The sequence below is a fragment of the Lipophrys pholis genome (assembly GCF_963383615.2).
Source record: "Lipophrys pholis genome assembly, chromosome: 9".
Taxonomy (NCBI): domain Eukaryota; kingdom Metazoa; phylum Chordata; class Actinopteri; order Blenniiformes; family Blenniidae; genus Lipophrys; species Lipophrys pholis.
In genome coordinates, this window is record NC_137639.1 from 21,885,045 (window position 1) to 21,903,288 (window position 18,244).

At 39.6% G+C, this 18,244-nt stretch overlaps 2 protein-coding genes across 3 annotated transcripts; one reads left to right on the forward strand and one right to left on the reverse strand.

Moving 5' to 3' along the window:
* The first annotated feature begins 559 nt into the window (after positions 1–559).
* On the forward strand, positions 560–7,208 carry LOC308114494 (C-type lectin domain family 4 member E). 2 transcript variants are annotated; one of them, XM_080471417.1, is made up of 7 exons: positions 560–771; positions 920–1,009; positions 2,870–2,974; positions 3,798–3,926; positions 5,536–5,687; positions 5,822–5,919; positions 6,728–7,208. In XM_080471417.1, exons 1-7 carry the CDS (start codon positions 693–695, stop codon positions 6,852–6,854), a joined length of 780 nt encoding a protein of 259 aa, XP_080327543.1. In that variant the 5' UTR covers positions 560–692; the 3' UTR covers positions 6,855–7,208. The 2 variants fall into 2 exon arrangements, with proteins under 2 accessions (XP_080327543.1, XP_080327542.1); XM_080471416.1 differs by lacking the exons at positions 560–771; positions 920–1,009 and adding an exon at positions 2,423–2,784.
* Positions 7,157–17,688, reverse strand: trpv6 (transient receptor potential cation channel, subfamily V, member 6). The gene is made up of 17 exons (XM_080471387.1): positions 17,596–17,688; positions 17,299–17,446; positions 16,673–16,770; positions 16,419–16,541; positions 15,404–15,544; positions 15,082–15,180; positions 13,980–14,155; positions 13,713–13,859; positions 12,899–12,978; positions 12,671–12,806; positions 11,743–11,829; positions 11,557–11,633; positions 11,305–11,470; positions 11,093–11,159; positions 9,209–9,477; positions 8,895–9,001; positions 7,157–7,679 (listed from the first exon to the last, which is right to left on the reverse strand). Exons 2-17 carry the CDS (start codon positions 17,427–17,429, stop codon positions 7,424–7,426), a joined length of 2,160 nt encoding a protein of 719 aa, XP_080327513.1. The 5' UTR covers positions 17,430–17,446; positions 17,596–17,688; the 3' UTR covers positions 7,157–7,423.
* Positions 17,689–18,244: the final 556 nt, after the last annotated feature.

An 18,244-nucleotide genomic window follows, 5' to 3' on the forward strand; every position in this document is an offset into this window, starting at 1 on the left:
TGTAAAATAAAAAATCTATAATTAACAGTGGCATGCAAACACTGAGCAGTTGAAATCTAAACCTATACAATAAAACTGCAAAATTCAAGTGATATATATACAAGTTAAGATAGACATAAAAAATTATACAGTCTGTACATAAATGTGCAAGGTAGTCAGCAGTAGATGGATAAGATGTGAACTGTACACGTGCCCATCCAAGGTGCATATACAGTACAGATGGTTGTGCAAATTCAGTGTAAATGAGAGGTATGGGAGGGGGGCATGAATCGTCCATCTGGGAAAAAACACACTGTCGTCTAACTGGGAATCGTCTAACTGGGATGACACCCCACAGTGTCCTCCTTACAAAGACAAAGAAATCAACCTATCAAGCTTTTTAAAGTTTCAAAAAATAAAGGATCTAATTTGAAATGATGCCTTTTTCGCGGCATCACATTCAATAGTGATTAGTGATGATACCTTCTGCAAACAAAATCTGTAGGCTGTATGTGGTTTTAGGGGACAGACAAAAAGAGGAAATCTTTAGGGAAGTGTTCTGTCTACCCATCTGATGAGTGACATTTGGACATTTCTCACATTTTGTGTCTGCTTGACAAAAGAAGGTTACATAATACAACCAATAGTGGACAAGCCCAGTCTGAAAAGTCTACCAGGGAAATCGAAACTTACAGGCACAGAAGAGAGGAGCCATGGAGATGCAGGACGTCTCTAAGGAGAAGGAGAGGAGTGAAGGAGCAGGTGAAGCTATGCTGCAGGTCCAAACTGAAGGTGAGCAACAAGTGAAAAGTCAGCAAAAGAAATATTTGCTATGTAACAATGTAATGAACAAAAAACGTACTTGTTCTCAGAGTGAATGAAGGAAACTTTCTAGATAGTTTCTTTGTTAAAATGTGTCCTTGTGTATTTCTGTCTGTAGAGGAAACGGACCACTACGCCCAGCTGCAAAGTCCATCAGAGGATGTGTACTCAGAAAGTACTGGCAGATCTTCAGAAAAAAAAAAAGCAGGTAAACTTCAATGCAAAATCACACAAACACATCAAGTTTCAGCTTTTTTACAGTCATGTTGCCTGCCTCAGTGAAAGCTCTTGATATGATTGGCCTGAGTTATCATTGCTCTTCACCCACTTATAAAGACCTTCAAAATGAAAGAACTACTGATTCAAGCTGATTTAATTTGTAGACGACAACTCATGAAAATATTATCCTAATTAATGTTTTGGTAAAAGTTTAACATCCTTCAACCACTGGAGCCAAAGCCTCCTAACTATTTGCGTGGGAAGGTCATCACTCCATCAGGGCAAACAGAGCCGTCCGTCTCACATTCACACCTCGGGACAGTTCAGGATCACCATTTAGCCTCACATGCACAGTTTTGGACCTTTTAACCTTTTCGGCATATAAGAAACAGCGCGAAGACATTCTTAATCTGCAGGACAATAACTAACTAATGTAATTTTACTGCAAAAAACCTCAAGTTGCATTTAAACTTATATTCCATCCTTGCTTCTTCTGTTAAGATACATTTATTACACAGATATTTAAAGCTATTCTGAGCTTTGCAATGAGTCAGACTTGCTTTTCTCGATAATTATAGCTTTCCGATAAGGTAGTAGTTTTATATCTGTAGTGAAGAAATTCTTTTACTGAATTGTTCTGCACACTAAGATTTGAATTAGTTCTGTTTGAAACACACACACACACACACACACACACACACACACACACACACACACACACACACACACACACACACACACACACACACACACACACACACACACACACACACACACACACAGAACTAATAGAACTACCTCAAAGCAATGCATAGCATCTTTAAAATGGCATTAATTGCATTATTAAAAAAAAACAACAACCTTGAAAAGGCAATAATCTAACAAACATGTGACTCCAAATAGAAAAAAATATATATTACAGGAATAAACAGTTAAAAAAAAAATTGAGAACAGAGGATGGAAGAAGGTTTAGCGTGGAATGAATAAATAAATAAAATACATTTTACCACATCAATATCATTGGATGGAAGTAAATAATTTGTTTTTCAACTCAGTGATTCTGTGAGCCTTATTATTCTGAAAGTGCAGGCTGTTGTATGTTCACCACGGTGTGTTTATGAAAGTATAAGTGTAGTATTTTATATTATCTTATTTATCCATCACTGCGTGTTGCAACATAAGCTGCAGGGTCTGTCGCCCCTCGTTATGAATATCTATAAAATGATTGTCTTCTTTAGTAAGAGAAGCAGCTGGTAGAAATGTCAAGGAAACACTTTTTCCCTTGTTGCCTTCAGAGCGTGTAATGTTTTACCTCAATATCAGTAATATAGTTCTATTTCGTTCTTGTTTTAGTCTGGTTTTCCACCATCTGTGAATGTTTTTCACGTGCAGCTGTCTGGTACGGGAGTGACATGACCTCAGGGAACAAATCCTATCTGCTGTTTACCCGTTTGACATCTCCCTCGCAGACACTCGCTCTTAAAAGAGATAAAAGTTTTGCACAGGCGAGGACAAACTATCCTCTGTGCCCCCTGAATAATAATCTAAGCAGGAATGGAGTTCATGTTGCCACGGTGACCGGGGTGTCGCGCGCTGACGCAGACGTTCAACGGGAAGGCAGAGAAGCAGGACGCAGTCATCCAGTCGTGTCTGAAAATATCAGGACAGTTGTCTCCATGTACATCAAATTCTGTCGCAGTTTATTTGTGGGCAAAAAAGATGAGGACAATGAGAACTTGCCGAAGTTATCGGTCGAGCTGGAAGGTGAGATGACGCAGTGTTTTTGCTGATCCATGTTGTTGTGGCTGACATCCGGCTGCGGGCTTCTTCTTCTTCTTCTTCTTCTCAGGGAAAAAGAGTGGAGGAAAGACAAGTCTGTATCCCACAGTGTGTGTGTTCCTGGGGTTAATCTGCCTAATCCTTCTGGTGGTCGTCATCAGCCTCGGTGTGAAACGTGAGTGTTTGCTGTCACGCTTCTTAAACCAACAACAACAACAACAACAACAACAACAACAACAACAACAACAACACGTTATGACAAAAACGAGGCGGAGGTTTCTCTGATCATAACTTCCGATTCGGCAGGAAACAGGAAAGTGAATGGAAAAATAATTCACTGGTCTATTGACTATCCGTTTTCTGTACTATGTATTGATACAAAGACATTTAAGACACGTTAAGCAGCATATACACTTTGCACAAAAACCAATCTGGTATTTGCATAACTTTAATTCTATTTGTGAAAATGCTTAAGGGGAGACGTCGAAGATTTTTAGATTGTTTTTTATATATACATACACTACTTTGGACCAGGTCCAGATCGAAAACCACATTCATGTAAATATTATTTTAAATCTGTCATACTTTTGTTTTATTTGTGAACATTTTAAGAATCTTTGTGATTATGATGACTAACACCTACAACTAATGCAAGAGGCTCATTCACATGCATCATTTTTTAATTTTTTTACATTCACTAATGATTCTACTTCCTGTCATATTGAAAGTGCTCTATTTTTATGCAAATGACATGTTATGAAACCATAAATCTAAATCTAAAAAAGATTCTTTAAAAAGTCTTGAAATTGTCTTCAACGACACACAAGTGTTGGAATGCCAAAGAAGTCAGGAAAATGATACAAGTTACAACCAATCTGACTTCCTACAACAAAGAAATAATTGACATTTCCTATGTAGGAATATTTACAGGAATACAATGAAGCCTCGGGGTATTGATATTACAATCAAAATTCTTTTCACTGTGCTCTGATTTCTAGTCCAAACTGAATCCGCATTCTGCCAAGGACACGAGAAAGCTACAGGAGCTGACAAGAGCGGGGCTTCTTTTGCTCCAGCATGCAGCGTTGACCAGTGCCAGGCATTCTTCAACGAATTTCAACCTGAACGTGAGTGTGCGGCCGGGAGGGAAACCAAAAACACACCTCAGATTTAAAAAAATAAAACTAAACAAAACAACAACCAAAAATTCCAATGAATCATTTCAGTCACGGGGAGGCACGAGAAGTTAGTGGTAATCACGTTTGTCTCACAGTGAGAATACTCTGGTTGTCTCAGTGCTTTTCTGTGCGGACTTTGCGTGTCGTCTCTGTCCATGGATGTATTTTCTGTTTTCCTTCCACAGTCCAGAGGGTTTCTTGTCAGCCTAAATTAGGACTCTATTAATGTGACCTCGAATAGGCTTGCCTCCAGATATCCATAACTCAAAGTTGATAAAAATGGGCGTTGTAGAGGATGAATAAATTTTAGCCAGCATGTGATAGTTCAGTGATAGTTCTGCTTTCACTATGACCCGAATCGTTTCTTTTTTAAACAAGACTTGGAGGAAGTTACTTTGTTGCTCTAGTTTTCACATTGAAAACAGTGAAAATTTGCTTTAATTAAAGAAAGATTCAGATTCATTTCTCACTCTGCAAAGTATATGACCAATTTAGGCACCAAATAGAATGTACCTGGAGCTGTAAAGTATTTCAAAAAATTTAAATAACTCAGTAAATGAGTGTCTTTTTTGTTAAATCCTTTTACAAATATAAGAATAAGCGCTGATCCTCTGCAGAGAAAGGTGACATTGAAGGTTGCAGAGTGTCAGGAAACGCCAAAGAGATCGGAGGGAAAAAGGCAATAGGTTGAGGATGAAATCAACATTATTTATTTTACCGAAACACAATACTTCAGAACTTAATATTTCAGAGAAATATTTTAATAAGTTCTGTAATCATTTTCTTGATCTCATTAGATTCTATAGCATGAAAATGTTTGTGGTTTGCTGATTGATGAGTTTGCGACAGCCTTCACAAAGGAAATTACAGTGGGAAAGTCCGACGTCTAACCAAAATCTACAGATCTACGAGGTGAAAGACGAATGTATTTGATCTGAGAGTGAGTTTACGGTTTAGAGTTTCTCTCTCTGAGAAAGAATGGGGAAAGTTTTACCTGTATTAGATTTTGAGAGAAAATTAGCATCTTGGTTGACAACATAGACATAATGGAATGTGTTTTCTTTCTAATTGTCACATTTATCTCTTCAAACTCAAAGATATGAGTTCTTAGAAAGATAGTCTGTCCTTGGAAATAAAATGAAAAGAAAACAGTGGTTTAACAGCGGCGTAAACAAAACCTCATGGTGAGAACTTCCCCGATCTGAGTTTGGCTTCGAGTCTGGCTCGAGCCTGAATCGGATAAAGCGTTTTCGGAAATGGATTCATGTTTATTTATATTGCATAAGCTACATGGAACCTACAGAGAGGCTTAAGAGCTTCATGTGGCTCCAGCGCTGCTGGCCGCAGAACCCAGAATCTGACCATTTTGGGTGTAGAGGGAAAATTCACAAAGACGCTCTTTTGATTTGTTGAATTACACCGAATTGATCATCTGACTGGCTTTTATTTTTTTCAACTTTTGTTTTACTCATATATTCCACATTTACGGAGTGATTTTTTTTCATTCATTTTTAAAAATGACTTGTTTTCAATGTTTCCCCCCCCCCCCCGTTTCCAGATTGCCGGTACCAGAAGTGTGCGACTGGCTGGACGGCTTTCGACAAGTCCTGTTTCTACTTTTCGACCACCCGCCTGAGTTGGGACAAGAGCCAGCAGAACTGCATCAGTAGAGGGGGATCTCTGGCTGTTGTTACCAGCCCAGAACTTCAGGTGGATTTGATGTCCCTGGAACTTTAAAGCCACTTGCTTTCTTGCTGGGTTGTGTAATAGTGCACATTATTAGAATGATCATATCAGCGGTGTGCGTGTTTGTTTTGATGTAGATGGCACGCTTTCTCTTCTAGAGTTTTCTGGCTAAAGAATCGATCCTCAATTATTGGATCGGACTGAGACAAACGGGTGCTGAGTGGACATGGGTCAACAGGACTGTGCTGAAAGAGAGGTGACTCTACCAGGATTAACCAGAATATTCTTAGTCGTAGAGTAATGACTGTAACCACTGATCCACTGATGATTTATTGTAGCACTACAGTTATTGTGTGTTCATGATTTTGCAATCAGTATAACACGTTATGTACTTATCAAGTAGTCCAGTGTTTGTGCTGCACTTGACTCTAGTATATTGAAAAAGTCTTCTATTATTCTTCACCTTCATAAAGGTGAATGAGAAGTTGAAAAACAGACCAGAATATAATTATTAAATAACAATGCTAAATAGCAAAGTGAGCAAAGTATATTTAATAAAATGGAATAGATAAACAGGCTTTAAAGACGCTCAGCAGCGAAAGGGTATAACATACTTATTGTGGCTTGGAGTTAAGATTAGTATCCCAGGCCGAAGAAGAAGTAGTTACTTCCTACTAGCCTAGTAATTAATAAGTTATTGGAATAGCTTCGCATAAGGTGTTGAAACATTTGGCCCACTGACCAATTATAGCTCAGCATGTGGTTTTATCTGGCCTGCAACATGACTTTGCATGCATTAAAAATTGCAGAAATGCAGCCGAAGAAATAACAGATGGTGTGGTTACAAAAAGGGATGTTTGATGAGTTTACTAAACAATCCAACGATCATCCTCTCGTATAAATACTTTTTTGCTCTAAAACTTTTCATTATTTTCATATATCAAAATAGAACTCAAACATGGTTCTAAATAATAACTCAAATAATAATAATATTTTGAAAAACTGTCATTGAGTACCTTCTGTTTACAGTGTAAGCGTCAGTGTTGTTTCCTTTGCGCTTGCAGTCACTGGTCCGAGTCGCCAAAGGACGGGGATTGTGTCGTCCTCAGCGGGAGGAACCCGCCTGAGAAGAACTGGATCAGAGCTTCCTGCCAGTCTTACACATACTACATCTGTCAGCTGAATTTCTGAATGCTTTCTCACGGAATAATGAACAAATGTTCCGTCCACAAACATCAATTTCTTCTATAACAACTCAAATTGATTCTGTGCTTTTCAATCAGTAGCGTCTTGCGAGCTTTTGAGGCAGCAGTCTTAACACTGGAAGAGATGTGCATTCAGGGTTTTGTAACTTATATTCCTTTCTAAAGAGTTTTAGTGTAGTTTGATATTTTGCTGTTATGTGTTAATCAGGTCATTTCACTTTTATGCAATGTGTGATAACATTTCCTGTTGCCCGGCAGCTTCACAAACGTAGGCCATTATGTATGTTTCAATAATATTTTATTCTCATATAAAAGTAATAAATCAACTATGTTAAACGTCTACATTTCACCTCATTTAAATGCTACATATGTTTATATACTCCTAGAAAAATAACACACTCTTTTCTATGGCATAATACTGCAGGAACAAATTGCACCCTTGGTTACATGGAGGAACTTGATGAGTTGAGTGGTTTCTTTGCGAGTTCACTGAAATCCAACAACTCTTAATATCTGCTTCATATGTTCAGGATTCGAATATGACAGGATCTCCTCCTAGACATATTTAATGTCCTGGTCGTCTACTGGCTCCTCCTGCTCCATCTCCGAACCTAAAGTGCTGTGACGAATCATCTCCCACCCCGTCAGTGTTTTCCGGTTGAATCCGCCTCGGTTTTTATGTCTCAGCTTCACAGTTTCCTTTATTGTGTCAGACTTCTCCAGCTCCTCTCTTTCGTTTTCCTCCTCCTTAGAGAAAGCTTTTATATAGCGCCGCATCTTTTGTATCATGGGGTCATGTCTGTCTTCAACCCTGCAAAGAGGATGAGGGAAACAGAAGTATATTCACTGACATACTGAATAGATAATTCTAAATCCACGCACATGAAAAGCATCAAATTAAAAGGAGTTTGTCGACATTTTGAGAGGTATGCATTTGGTACTAGTGAGCACAGTGCAAACAAATATTTCAGCTGCTGGATGAAGAGTTCAGCGTTTCACACCAAATAAGTCGACCAAGATCAGGTCGGTCTGTATGAGCTTTCAAATATCTGTCTGGTGCTGTCTGCATGAAGTGTGAAAGAAAAAAGTGCTGGAGACATAAGAAAAGAGCGGAGTGAACAAAATATAGGATGTGACAGGCTTTTGAAGTGTTGCCTCCTTGAAGTAGGTCTTTGCTTTGTGCAACAAAGAAATTCTTGCGACGACATTTCTTCCATTATGCATGGTTCGGCGCAGTGTGTCTCCCTCTTCAAGCAGGTGGTCGCTGATCAGCCAGAACATTATGACCAGGTAAAGTGAATAACACTGATAGTCTCTTGTTCGTGGACAGGATGTGTCGTGATATATGGGTCAACCTTTCGCTCTTGAAGTTGATATTTTAGGAGCCGAAACTCAGGGATTTGGGGGAGCCTGACATAGCCAAACATCTGAGTCAAAGCATCAACCAGAGAGGTAGTCCCAGTCTGCAGTGGTCAATATTTAGCAAATGTCATCCAAGAAAGGAATAGTGACTAGTGGGTGACAGGCTCATGGATGGCCATGACTCAATCATGTATGTGGTCCAATCAAAGCCCCAATTCATGAATTTAAAGAATCTGCCACTGGCATTTGGGTGCCACATCCCACAGCACACCTTCAGAGGTCTGGTGAAATCCATACTTCAACTGGTCAAAACGTACTTTTTATAATTGGATCTGACATTTTCAGTGAAAAGCTATGCTGGTTTTTCCCAAAATATCAAAGTATTCATCTAATGTGTACTGCGTGTGACACAAGTGTTTTAATATTAGCACTGTGTCATTCAAAAAACAAGATGTGCCTCTGACTCACGGCACAGTATCATCTGTGGCTGCAGTGCATTAAGACCACTCAGGCTGTGGTCAGTCAGCGAGATGCTTCCTGTGTGACTACTGCAGTAAAAATAGTGAGCCTGGTTTGGATATTATTTTGGGATTTTGTTTGACAGCTTTTCTTTTTTTCATCCTTTTCGAAGCTTCTTTTTCTTGGCTTTGCTGTAATTTTGTACCTGAGATACCAGCGCTCCTTCAGCCCGTAATTCAGCCCACACACCCCGAGGCGAGGCCACAGGCAGCGGGGAAGCCTCCTCTCCAGCATCAGAGTGGTGGCCACCACCTGTGAAACCACAGCACAGCTGTAACCATGACACAGCACTGTTCAACACTTCCTCAATAACTGATGGTGTGTGTGTGTGTGTGTGTGTGTGTGTGTGTGTGTGTGTGTGTGTGTGTGTGTGTGTGTGTGTGTGTGTGTGTGTGTGTGTGTGTGTGTGTGTGTGTGTGTGTGTGTGTGTGTGTGTGTGTGTGTGTGTGTGTGTGTTACCTGAGTCCTCCAGAGCTCGTCTCTCTCCTGGGCCACCCTCCAGTGTGTGTCGCTCATCATGGCGATGAGCAGATTGAGGAGGAGGATGTAGGAGACCACCGAGAAGGTGCAGTGCAGGACGTGAACGATGGGCGGGGTGATGATGGTGTGCTCCACGGGGAGGTCGATGAGGCCCACACTGAGCTCAAACTGGGAGAAGAGAGTGATGGGGAAGGAGCGGTAGGAAGGGAGGGCATCTGGCTCCTGCGTCATGTACACCATCCACAGTGCTGCAAAGACAGAAACATAATGTTCAATTATGTACGAGGCCAACAAAGCTGAAATTGTCTACTAATAAGCCTATGTGTGAAGTGTTAGGGAAAAAAAGTAAATTTTTTGTACACTTCTCTACCACTGAGAGAGATAAATACACACTTTTGTCACCAGCACCTGAGACTTTCGTTGCAGTCTTCTTTCTGGTTGTACTTGGACACAGTTACTTGTTAATTTAAATTTTTTTTAATGAATGCTACTTCAGCAGTTGCAAAATATAATGAGTGACTTGTGGAAATTAACTTTTAAATTACTTGTAATTGACTCTTTCATTCAGGATGTATGTAGGAGTGCGGTAAATAGTGAACATGCACATTGAGCTGTGTGGGCCTGATGACTGAACCCTCATTAAGTTCAGCAAATGTAACATGAGTTATTTGTGGGACAACGTGTGGGGCGCGGACATTATTTTTATGTGCTCATGTAGTTAATTTTTTATATTCAAGCAATCTCACGCAGAGGATGCAAGATCTGTTAATTGAAGAAACTATATGAATATACAACAGCTGAGCTGAAATGAAATCAATAGCTAACTTTCATCATGCAGACAGCAACACATTGTTTTCACGAAGGTAAGCTAAAATCATTGAAATGTTTTTATCGATCATAAAGGAACAGGGAGAAACATCTAAAGAATCTTACATCTGTTTCAAAGTCGAAGTACTGGCTGCATAAAAACACTTAAACAGAATCACTTTTAGTTGTAACCATCTTCTGGTTTCTTTGTAAGCTGCTGGAATAAAGCAGCTGTTTGACTATGAATATACATAACGTCTTATCTTTATTTAATCATTTTAAAGCCTCTGCTGATCTATTTCTATCTTTATTTACTCATTATCTCACAATATCGGTTTATGTAGTAGTAGTAGTAGTTATATTTTAGGTGATATCACACAATAGGTCATGTTTTGCACTGAATATGAACACAGTTGTAATTGTTGTATGAAGATAATTCCAGCCATGCATATCTTGAGTGCGCCATCACAGCCCTGAGAGTGATATTGATTTTCATACAACAGTTACACTTTTGTATTGTTACTGCAATGAAACAAAACAAAAAAAGAAATAGTAAAAACTACAAGGATTATTTCTTTAATCATTTGTTTTTGAACTACAATGAACACAATTGGTGATTTTTACTTAACAACACAAGTTTTTTTCATTACTGTATTTATAAAGTATTGTGAACATTTATTGCACACCCATGACATTATTTCTATGCTAACAAGCCAGAATTTGCTGTTATTGTTGTGTTTACTCACATTTGAAGAGTCTGTGAGGTGGAGTGATACAACTGAATTATCTGAATGTAAACACTTGTGTGTTATCTTTCATAATTTTCCATGAAATGTATGCATTTTAGTAATAATTTGTTACTGACTTGTATTATCTAAACGTGATTATATGACTGTTTGTGTAGATGTGTGCATGTATATGTGGTATGTGCAGATTTCTACACATTTATATGAGGGACATGTGTGTATGTGCATGAGTTGTTTTTTTTTGAAGGCCTTCTTTTCTTTATTTTGCAAACACTGTGAAGGATGTGTACGTCGCCAAAAATATACTCACAGGTGGAAAAACCAATGAGCACAATGAAACTCAGCCACATGAACTTTGTCAAGTCTCCAAATATAATCTAGGAGGAAATGAGACACACATACGTAAACCTCAAAAACCAGAAGAACAGATGAATCCATCCGCTTGGAAACACACAGGTGTGATGAACGGGACATTTCTCGGTTACTCATGCAGCATGATGTCTGGGCAGGGCTGGCTCTTACCTTCTGTATCATGATGACATAAGGGCCGAGCATTTCAAAACCTCGGGCGAAGAACATGACGTTGCACCAGCCGAGGACTAGACACACTGCCATGACCTCCGCCTCCCCGTGCACCCCGCAGGCTCTGAACACACACAGCAGCACCACCAGGCATGCATAGCCGATCCTGGACAAAACAACAGCAGCAGTGAGGTTCAGCATGAGAAATGAATGTTGTACCTTCATTTGCTGCTCATTAGTAGTTTTACTTACAGGATGATGTGGAAGGGACCTCCCAGTGCTGTCTGGCCAAAGTAACGCCTTGCCCCTACTCTCAGTATATCAGGGATCTGTTGGGGAAAAAAGCAGAGCGGAGGATTTATCAGTGTAATATATATAGTGGCTTTCAAAATGTGTAAAAACACTAAACAAAAAAACAAGCATGTTTTATAAACTGACCTCCAGTAAGAGGATGAGTAAAGCTCCCAGGATGCTGATGACCTCTCCCGCCAGCCGCAGGCTGTCCTCATATGTCACATAACTCTCCTGAGGCAGGGAAAAGGAAATCATGTTTCTTTAAATATTACCGGCTTATTGTACCAGACCCTATCTGTTGTGAAAGTGTAGAAGTTGACATTTACACAACTTTGCATTGTAGCATGAACAAGCAGGGGAGAATGAAGAAGAAATTTTCCTTATTCATAGATTAAAAGGAGAGGCAGATTACATGTGGATGAAGCACTAAGATATTTCATATAAAAAAGAGATGGTGCAAAAACATAATTTTTACTGCTAGATTAGAAAAAGATTATCATAAAGGAAAAACATCCAATTTTGTCTGTTATTCAGGATTATTTTATAGATTTTGTCATTATGCTTATTCCATCCACATGCAAGCTATATCAAACAAGTCTAAAATATTAGAAGCATAACATAAAAATATAATATTTAATATATAATATTCTTATAGAAACAAAAAATCATTTTTAATAATATGAATAACATCTGAGATGTTCTTATATTAACTTGTTTCTATTTATTTTCCATTACAAGTTGAGAGTACGATGAATACAAAAGGCTTGTGATTATTATCACTGTTTGTGTGTTACATTTCGCTGTAGTAATATGATCATAAAATGTTTTTTTTTCTTTTATGGACTGTTATTGTTAAAGACTTTTTTAAACCAAGCAGCCTGTTGCTTATGTTATTCAAATAAATGGACACTCCTCTCCTTTGAAAGGAAAGTAGTATCAAGTGAAAATGCTCAACACAGATTAGTATTTCATTAAATGTCACAGTCTGAGTCTGTTTGGCCGTTTCTTTAGTCCTGTAGAAATGTTACATGTTCACAACAATATTTGACATGTATTCAAGGCTGTAACCCACTTTGAGAGTCTTCTGGACCCTGATGGTTTTGTCCATGTCTGATTTAGTGTAGTTCTCCGGAGCGTCCTTTAGAGGGCGAAACACACAGCACAGAGTGAAGGTCCCAATGTAGAGGAGATACAGCAGCAGCAGCAGCCTGACCCAGGACAGGGAGGAAACCACACAGGACAGGTTTAGATGTCTTACCTCAGAACAGAAAAATAACAAATAAAATGAGTGAACCTTTACCTGAAGTAATGTTTCCCGTACAGGTTCCACTTTAAACTGACCAGCTGTCTCACAGGAGTGACTTCCAGTATCCTTCTTGCCTGGAAGAAAAAGCGAGTTTGTATTATCACTCTGCATCACCGAGTTACAGGAGGGTCTATCTTAACAGGGGTAACATGATGAGGTAGAGAGGGTATTTAATTAAACCTCTTCATACAAACATTGTGTACAAATATACAGAGGAAAAAATGCCTTTTGTGGGGTCACCAGTCGATCTTTCGTCTGGTTATGTTCACTTATAAAACAATAGAAAACAATCCACTCCTCTTTTCTTAAAGCAAGAGCTTTTATAGTATTTTGTTATTCTTCTCACAATACCGCAGCACATCAGGTCAAGTACCTTGTTTTGTCAGGAAGAGCATCTAGGGCAAGCCCTGCAAGTTGTAATGATTTGCTTTGACCAGAGCAATAGGGAGCTGCTCAATACAAACATAGAGCATGCCGGTCAAAAGTAGCCTGCCAGAAAGTCCAATCCGGCCCAAAGGGACGACCTTGCCAAATGTAAAAGTTGTAAATGAAAGCTGCAAGTTTCCAATAAACCTGACTCCCTATTCCTAATGTGTTTACCCTGACTGGGTTGCTTATATTTCATCTTTGAAGCAAAAGACAAGGAGGAGTGCATTTCTGAGTGCATTCATACTTCTTTGCACTGGAATGAAGAGACAGCTTTGAAATTGTAACTATTAGATAATCAAGTTTCCTTTTACTCCAGATCAAATCAAATGAGCCGCTGGAGTGAAATAACATTGACAAGTCTATTGTCCTTGTCCTGTACCTCTCTCTGGTGGCTGGACACGATGAGCTCAAGCACCGACATGCTGTCGGCCCACGAGTCGATCTCTGTCAGGTCGTACAGGTGGGAGCTCAGAGGGCCCAGACGCCACTGTACCACTCGCCGCTTGTTAACCAGGTGCTGAAAAGCCTGAGAAGAAAACAAAACACAGAGGGAATCCCAGCAGTGAGGACAAGATTAGTGAAATAATCTGCTCGACTGTTCATGTTGGGCTGTGACCATATGAGCCCTCCTGAGCTCCAAACCCACCACGATGTTCCCCTCCTTGGCAGCCAGTTTAAAGGGAGTGAGTCCTCGGTAGTTGGGCACCATGTCGAGTGGCACTGACTGGTCCAGCTCTGCATCGCGGGTCATAATCAGGTCAATGACCTGGCACGCAATCGTCTTATTGGGCTGCAGAACCAAAATGTGAAGCAATGTGTTGCCTGAAGAGAAGAGAAAAAAAAAAGTGCAGACATGAGACGGAGGAGAAAACAAGGCCATGAATCATTAATAACTGATGGAGATGAACACATATGCATGGCTGAATTAGATCCCTGAGGGGCTCAGTAGTGTGTGTCAGTTACATTTTTTTTATCTCCGGGCTCCTTAAAATGAGTCAACATCCCATGAATAAAACAATTAGTTGATAAAATTGGTTATGTGATTGACGGGATATTAAATTACACGCACTTTGTTCTTTTGAGCACAAAATAGATTCATTAAAACCAGCTTCTTAAATGAGATGTTTTGGTGATTCCATTTTTATGTATTTGGATTTCATAAGAAACTGAACATCATTTGTTTTCTACAATTAAGACATCTTGATGATGTGGATATGTGACATTTTATACGCTGAACAATCAACTGACTTCCTCTTATAAAACACATTTTCCCCACTTCATCAGCCTAGAAGTGCTTGACCCTGTTGGTCACATTCACACACTCACGCACATCAATGCACACAGCTGCCATGCAAGGTGCTCCACCTCCTTTGGGAGTAATATGGGACTCCGTTCTGCCAGAGGCTCCGTTGGCACTCAGACAGGGAGAGATGGGCGATCAATGACCTGCTCCACCAACTCAGCCACTGCCGCCCACATATATAAAGATGGACATAATTAAGCGAATGCAAACTACAGAAAATAGATACTAAATATCCTTTCTGGATGGTGCAGCTCCCTCTGCTTTTTGACCGCTATGACACAATGTCTTTTCTGAATCTGACAGACGAAGGCCCAAGTAAAGTGAAGCAAGCAGGTTTTTATTCGGGGAGGTCTTGGAGGTCAGAGGCTTCATGCTGCTGCCCTCTGCTGAGCTGTTTCTGCTTGCAGGAATAAAAGCGTATCTTTTGTAAATCAGCAACTCATACCTCGATAATCCTGGACCCGAGTGCTCGCCCCGGCATCAATGACCATAGAAATAATGTCCTCGTTTCCAGCGCAGGCAGCAAAGGACAGGATGTGCTCACCTGTTCCAAAAAAAATATGTTTTTAAATCACTGATTTGTGTTTACAGTGTCATAGCACAGTTTCATTTAGTAAATGCTTTTCTCCAGACGACATTCACATTGTCTTTGTTTACGCGCACGTCAGGTGTGTTTTGTGTTTTGGATCGTCTCGCCACCAACCGTCCAATTCATGGCTGATGGCTTCACGCTTATTTTTAGGGAAAGATCACTCATGTTGACTTACCGCAGTACAGAAGGCCTCCTATCCTCTTCCGAAAATACAGACCGGTGACTCGAGGTGTGGCCACATCGCCGCCACGACTAATCAGATGACTGACCAGGTTGATGTTCTGATTCACCACAGCGATGTGGAGAGGAGTGACACCTGGGGAAGAAACAGAGAGTCAGCAAATGAGCTGTTTCTCACTTCTTCCCTCTGACCTTTGGTGATTTTTTTGATCGATATTTGATCTCACTGACAGTTTGTCTGTTCAGTGGTTTCATTTTCATGCTGAACAACCAGAGCTGAAAGGAGCAGAAGTGGAAAGACCATTGAAATTGAACTACTGTTACAGTGATGAAGTTGTACTCATTTAGAAGATAAAGTACTGCTGTTAAAAAAATACTCAAGGAAAATACAAAGCACTTGTCTCAAAAGTAACTCAGAGTACTCCTGATTCAATCTCTATGTTTATAGCATGTATTTCAGATAAACATGGTAAATTCCACCATAGTCATTTGTTTTTAAACAAAGTGTTTGTAAAACAAGATACTTTTTCCCTCAAAAGAATAAACTCACATGCTACAAAAATAATTATCAAGTAGTCAGGATATTAAGTAAAATTGTGAAACTCCTGGTTTTCAAAGTAGTGAAGTAGATTACTTATGACTGAATGAAATAACATATTAAAAAAGTACCCAAAATGAAATACTTGACAGTAATTCATAATTTCCCTGGAAACAAGTATACACCAAGATTAGCAGTGAGGAATTAATTATACAACTGATAGATGCTTCTTTTTTTTTTTTATATATATATATATAATTAAAATTAAAGGTGCAAGACTTTTGGAGTTTTAAAAGAATTTGTGAAACAGTTTTTCTCATTTGTGGATGCCTCCACTCTATAAATGGTCTTTAAATGCATCTCGCTTATTTGTTTTTAAAACAACAGCCCCCTTCATGCTCACGGTCAGACTCACTTAACGTGACTGACGCGTGTTTGTGTCCCTGAGTGTGCGCGAGTTTCACATGCAGACCTTGGAAAAGCTCAGAGGTCATGGGTTCGTTGATGAGCTCGGGAGCTCCGTCCATCAGGGCCACGGCTGCATCCTGGTTATCGTTCATCACTGCAACGTGCAGAGCCGTCTCTCCGAGGGCGCCTGCATGAGAGGGTGACCGGTTAACACACACACACACACACACACACACACACACACACACACACACACACACACACACACACACACACACACACACACACACACACACACACACGATTCTTTTATCTTACCTCTCTCAAAGATGTTGGTGGAGGCACAGCTGAGCAGTTTCTTAATGCACCCAGTGCTGTTCTTTTTAGCCGCATAGAAGAGAGGAATGTCATTTATGCTGGGGGAAAGAAAGACGTTTATTTATATTGCACATGAAAAAATAGACCGACGTGCAGGAAACACGCAAAAAAAAAGTCACACACATAAAGAAAGTGATGAAGTAGAAATCACTGAACAAAAATCTAAAATACATTATTTAAAGAACCAATAGTGAAGTAAATCTATACACATCACATTTCTAAAACTTTTTTATTCGAACAAGTGACAAATAATGTATATTTATTTATTTATATAGAAATCTTACATATATATAATTTGGAATACCAACAAATAAAAAGATAATTGAAAGACAAAATAAATAACTAATCTAATATAACTACCAAACTAAGTAACTAACTGATGATAGTTTTACTATATTATGTTATTAATAACATAAACTGGTCTGGGAAGGCCAGAAGAAAACAAATGTCACCAAGAAAGATACAAAACTGAGCTGCAATCAAACGGCTTGTTAATTTTGATTCAAACACAAACTCACAGATTTTTTGAAAGCAGTGGATAGAAGTATCAAATAGGTTTTTATTACTGTTTCGTGTGGAGAAGAAATGTCTCATCCAACATCTCGTTCCATCCTTTTTTGTTTTGAAGGCGAAACCTCAGCTGGCTCCACCAGTGGTTGAGCTCGCTCGGAGCAGATCTGGCCAGAGACGGAGACATTGACACCTAACGCTTGACTGCAAGAACCAAACAGCAGGTTAGTTACATTTAAAAGAAAGAAATGTTGGGTTTAGACCATCTGTCAAGTTATACTTTGACATTTACGCCATAAAAATTGTATTGTATAGAATGTACAGCAGATATAAAGGACATTTCTGAGTCTTACCCTTAAACAAAAGTGTCGCTCCCCAGCTTCTGGTGATCCTCAGTCATAACACACCAAATTGAAAACAGCACTTATAAAATGTCTTTTGGGAGAGGTGAAATCCTTGTGTGATCTCTATTATATATGACCCAGCCTGAGGGAGGAGGCATGTGGACGACTTGAGAATGAATGGGTGGAGAAAGAGGTTGAATGCCGGAACACGAGGCCGTAATGAGCAGGTACACTTTCACCTGCTGGTCAGAAATCCCACAGAGAAAGTTCAGCTTTAAGCTTCAACTCACAGCAGAGCCAGAACTCCTTTATCACGCTGATTCAAAATCTTCCACTCGATTCAGTCACCTTAAGACTGACAATGGTTCGATCCCTAATTGAAGTGGACGTGTGTGTCGTCACCAGGTTGGTCTACATTCCACTGTACCACCAAAACCTGCAGGGCCACCATGAAGATTCTGCCACATCATGAAAGTCAACACATAGCGGTCATTGTTTCAAGTGAAGTGTTAACAAAACCTGTTTGGAAATCGCAAGGTGGCACATCCAAACCCAGGTTTGTATTTCAAACCACACAATGAGGCCCAATGGTTCAGATCAAGTTTTGCTTTAAAGACGGATGAATTCCTCCAAGTGAAACTCTGATTAATTGGGAGCG

Coding starts and splice junctions, on each gene's coding strand:
- LOC308114494 (XM_080471416.1), top strand. CDS start 2,433: ATGACCTCAGGGAACAAATCCTATCTGCTGTTTACCCGTTTGACATCT. Junction 3,927..5,535: donor CAACGAATTTCAACCTGAAC/GTGAGTGTGCGG, acceptor CCCCGTTTCCAG/ATTGCCGGTACCAGAAGTGT. Junction 5,920..6,727: donor AGGACTGTGCTGAAAGAGAG/GTGACTCTACCA, acceptor TTGCGCTTGCAG/TCACTGGTCCGAGTCGCCAA.
- trpv6 (XM_080471387.1), bottom strand. CDS start 17,429: ATGTCTCCGTCTCTGGCCAGATCTGCTCCGAGCGAGCTCAACCACTGG. Junction 11,634..11,742: donor TACTCATCCTCTTACTGGAG/GTCAGTTTATAA, acceptor TTTCCCCAACAG/ATCCCTGATATACTGAGAGT. Junction 11,471..11,556: donor GGTCCCTTCCACATCATCCT/GTAAGTAAAACT, acceptor TGTTTTGTCCAG/GATCGGCTATGCATGCCTGG.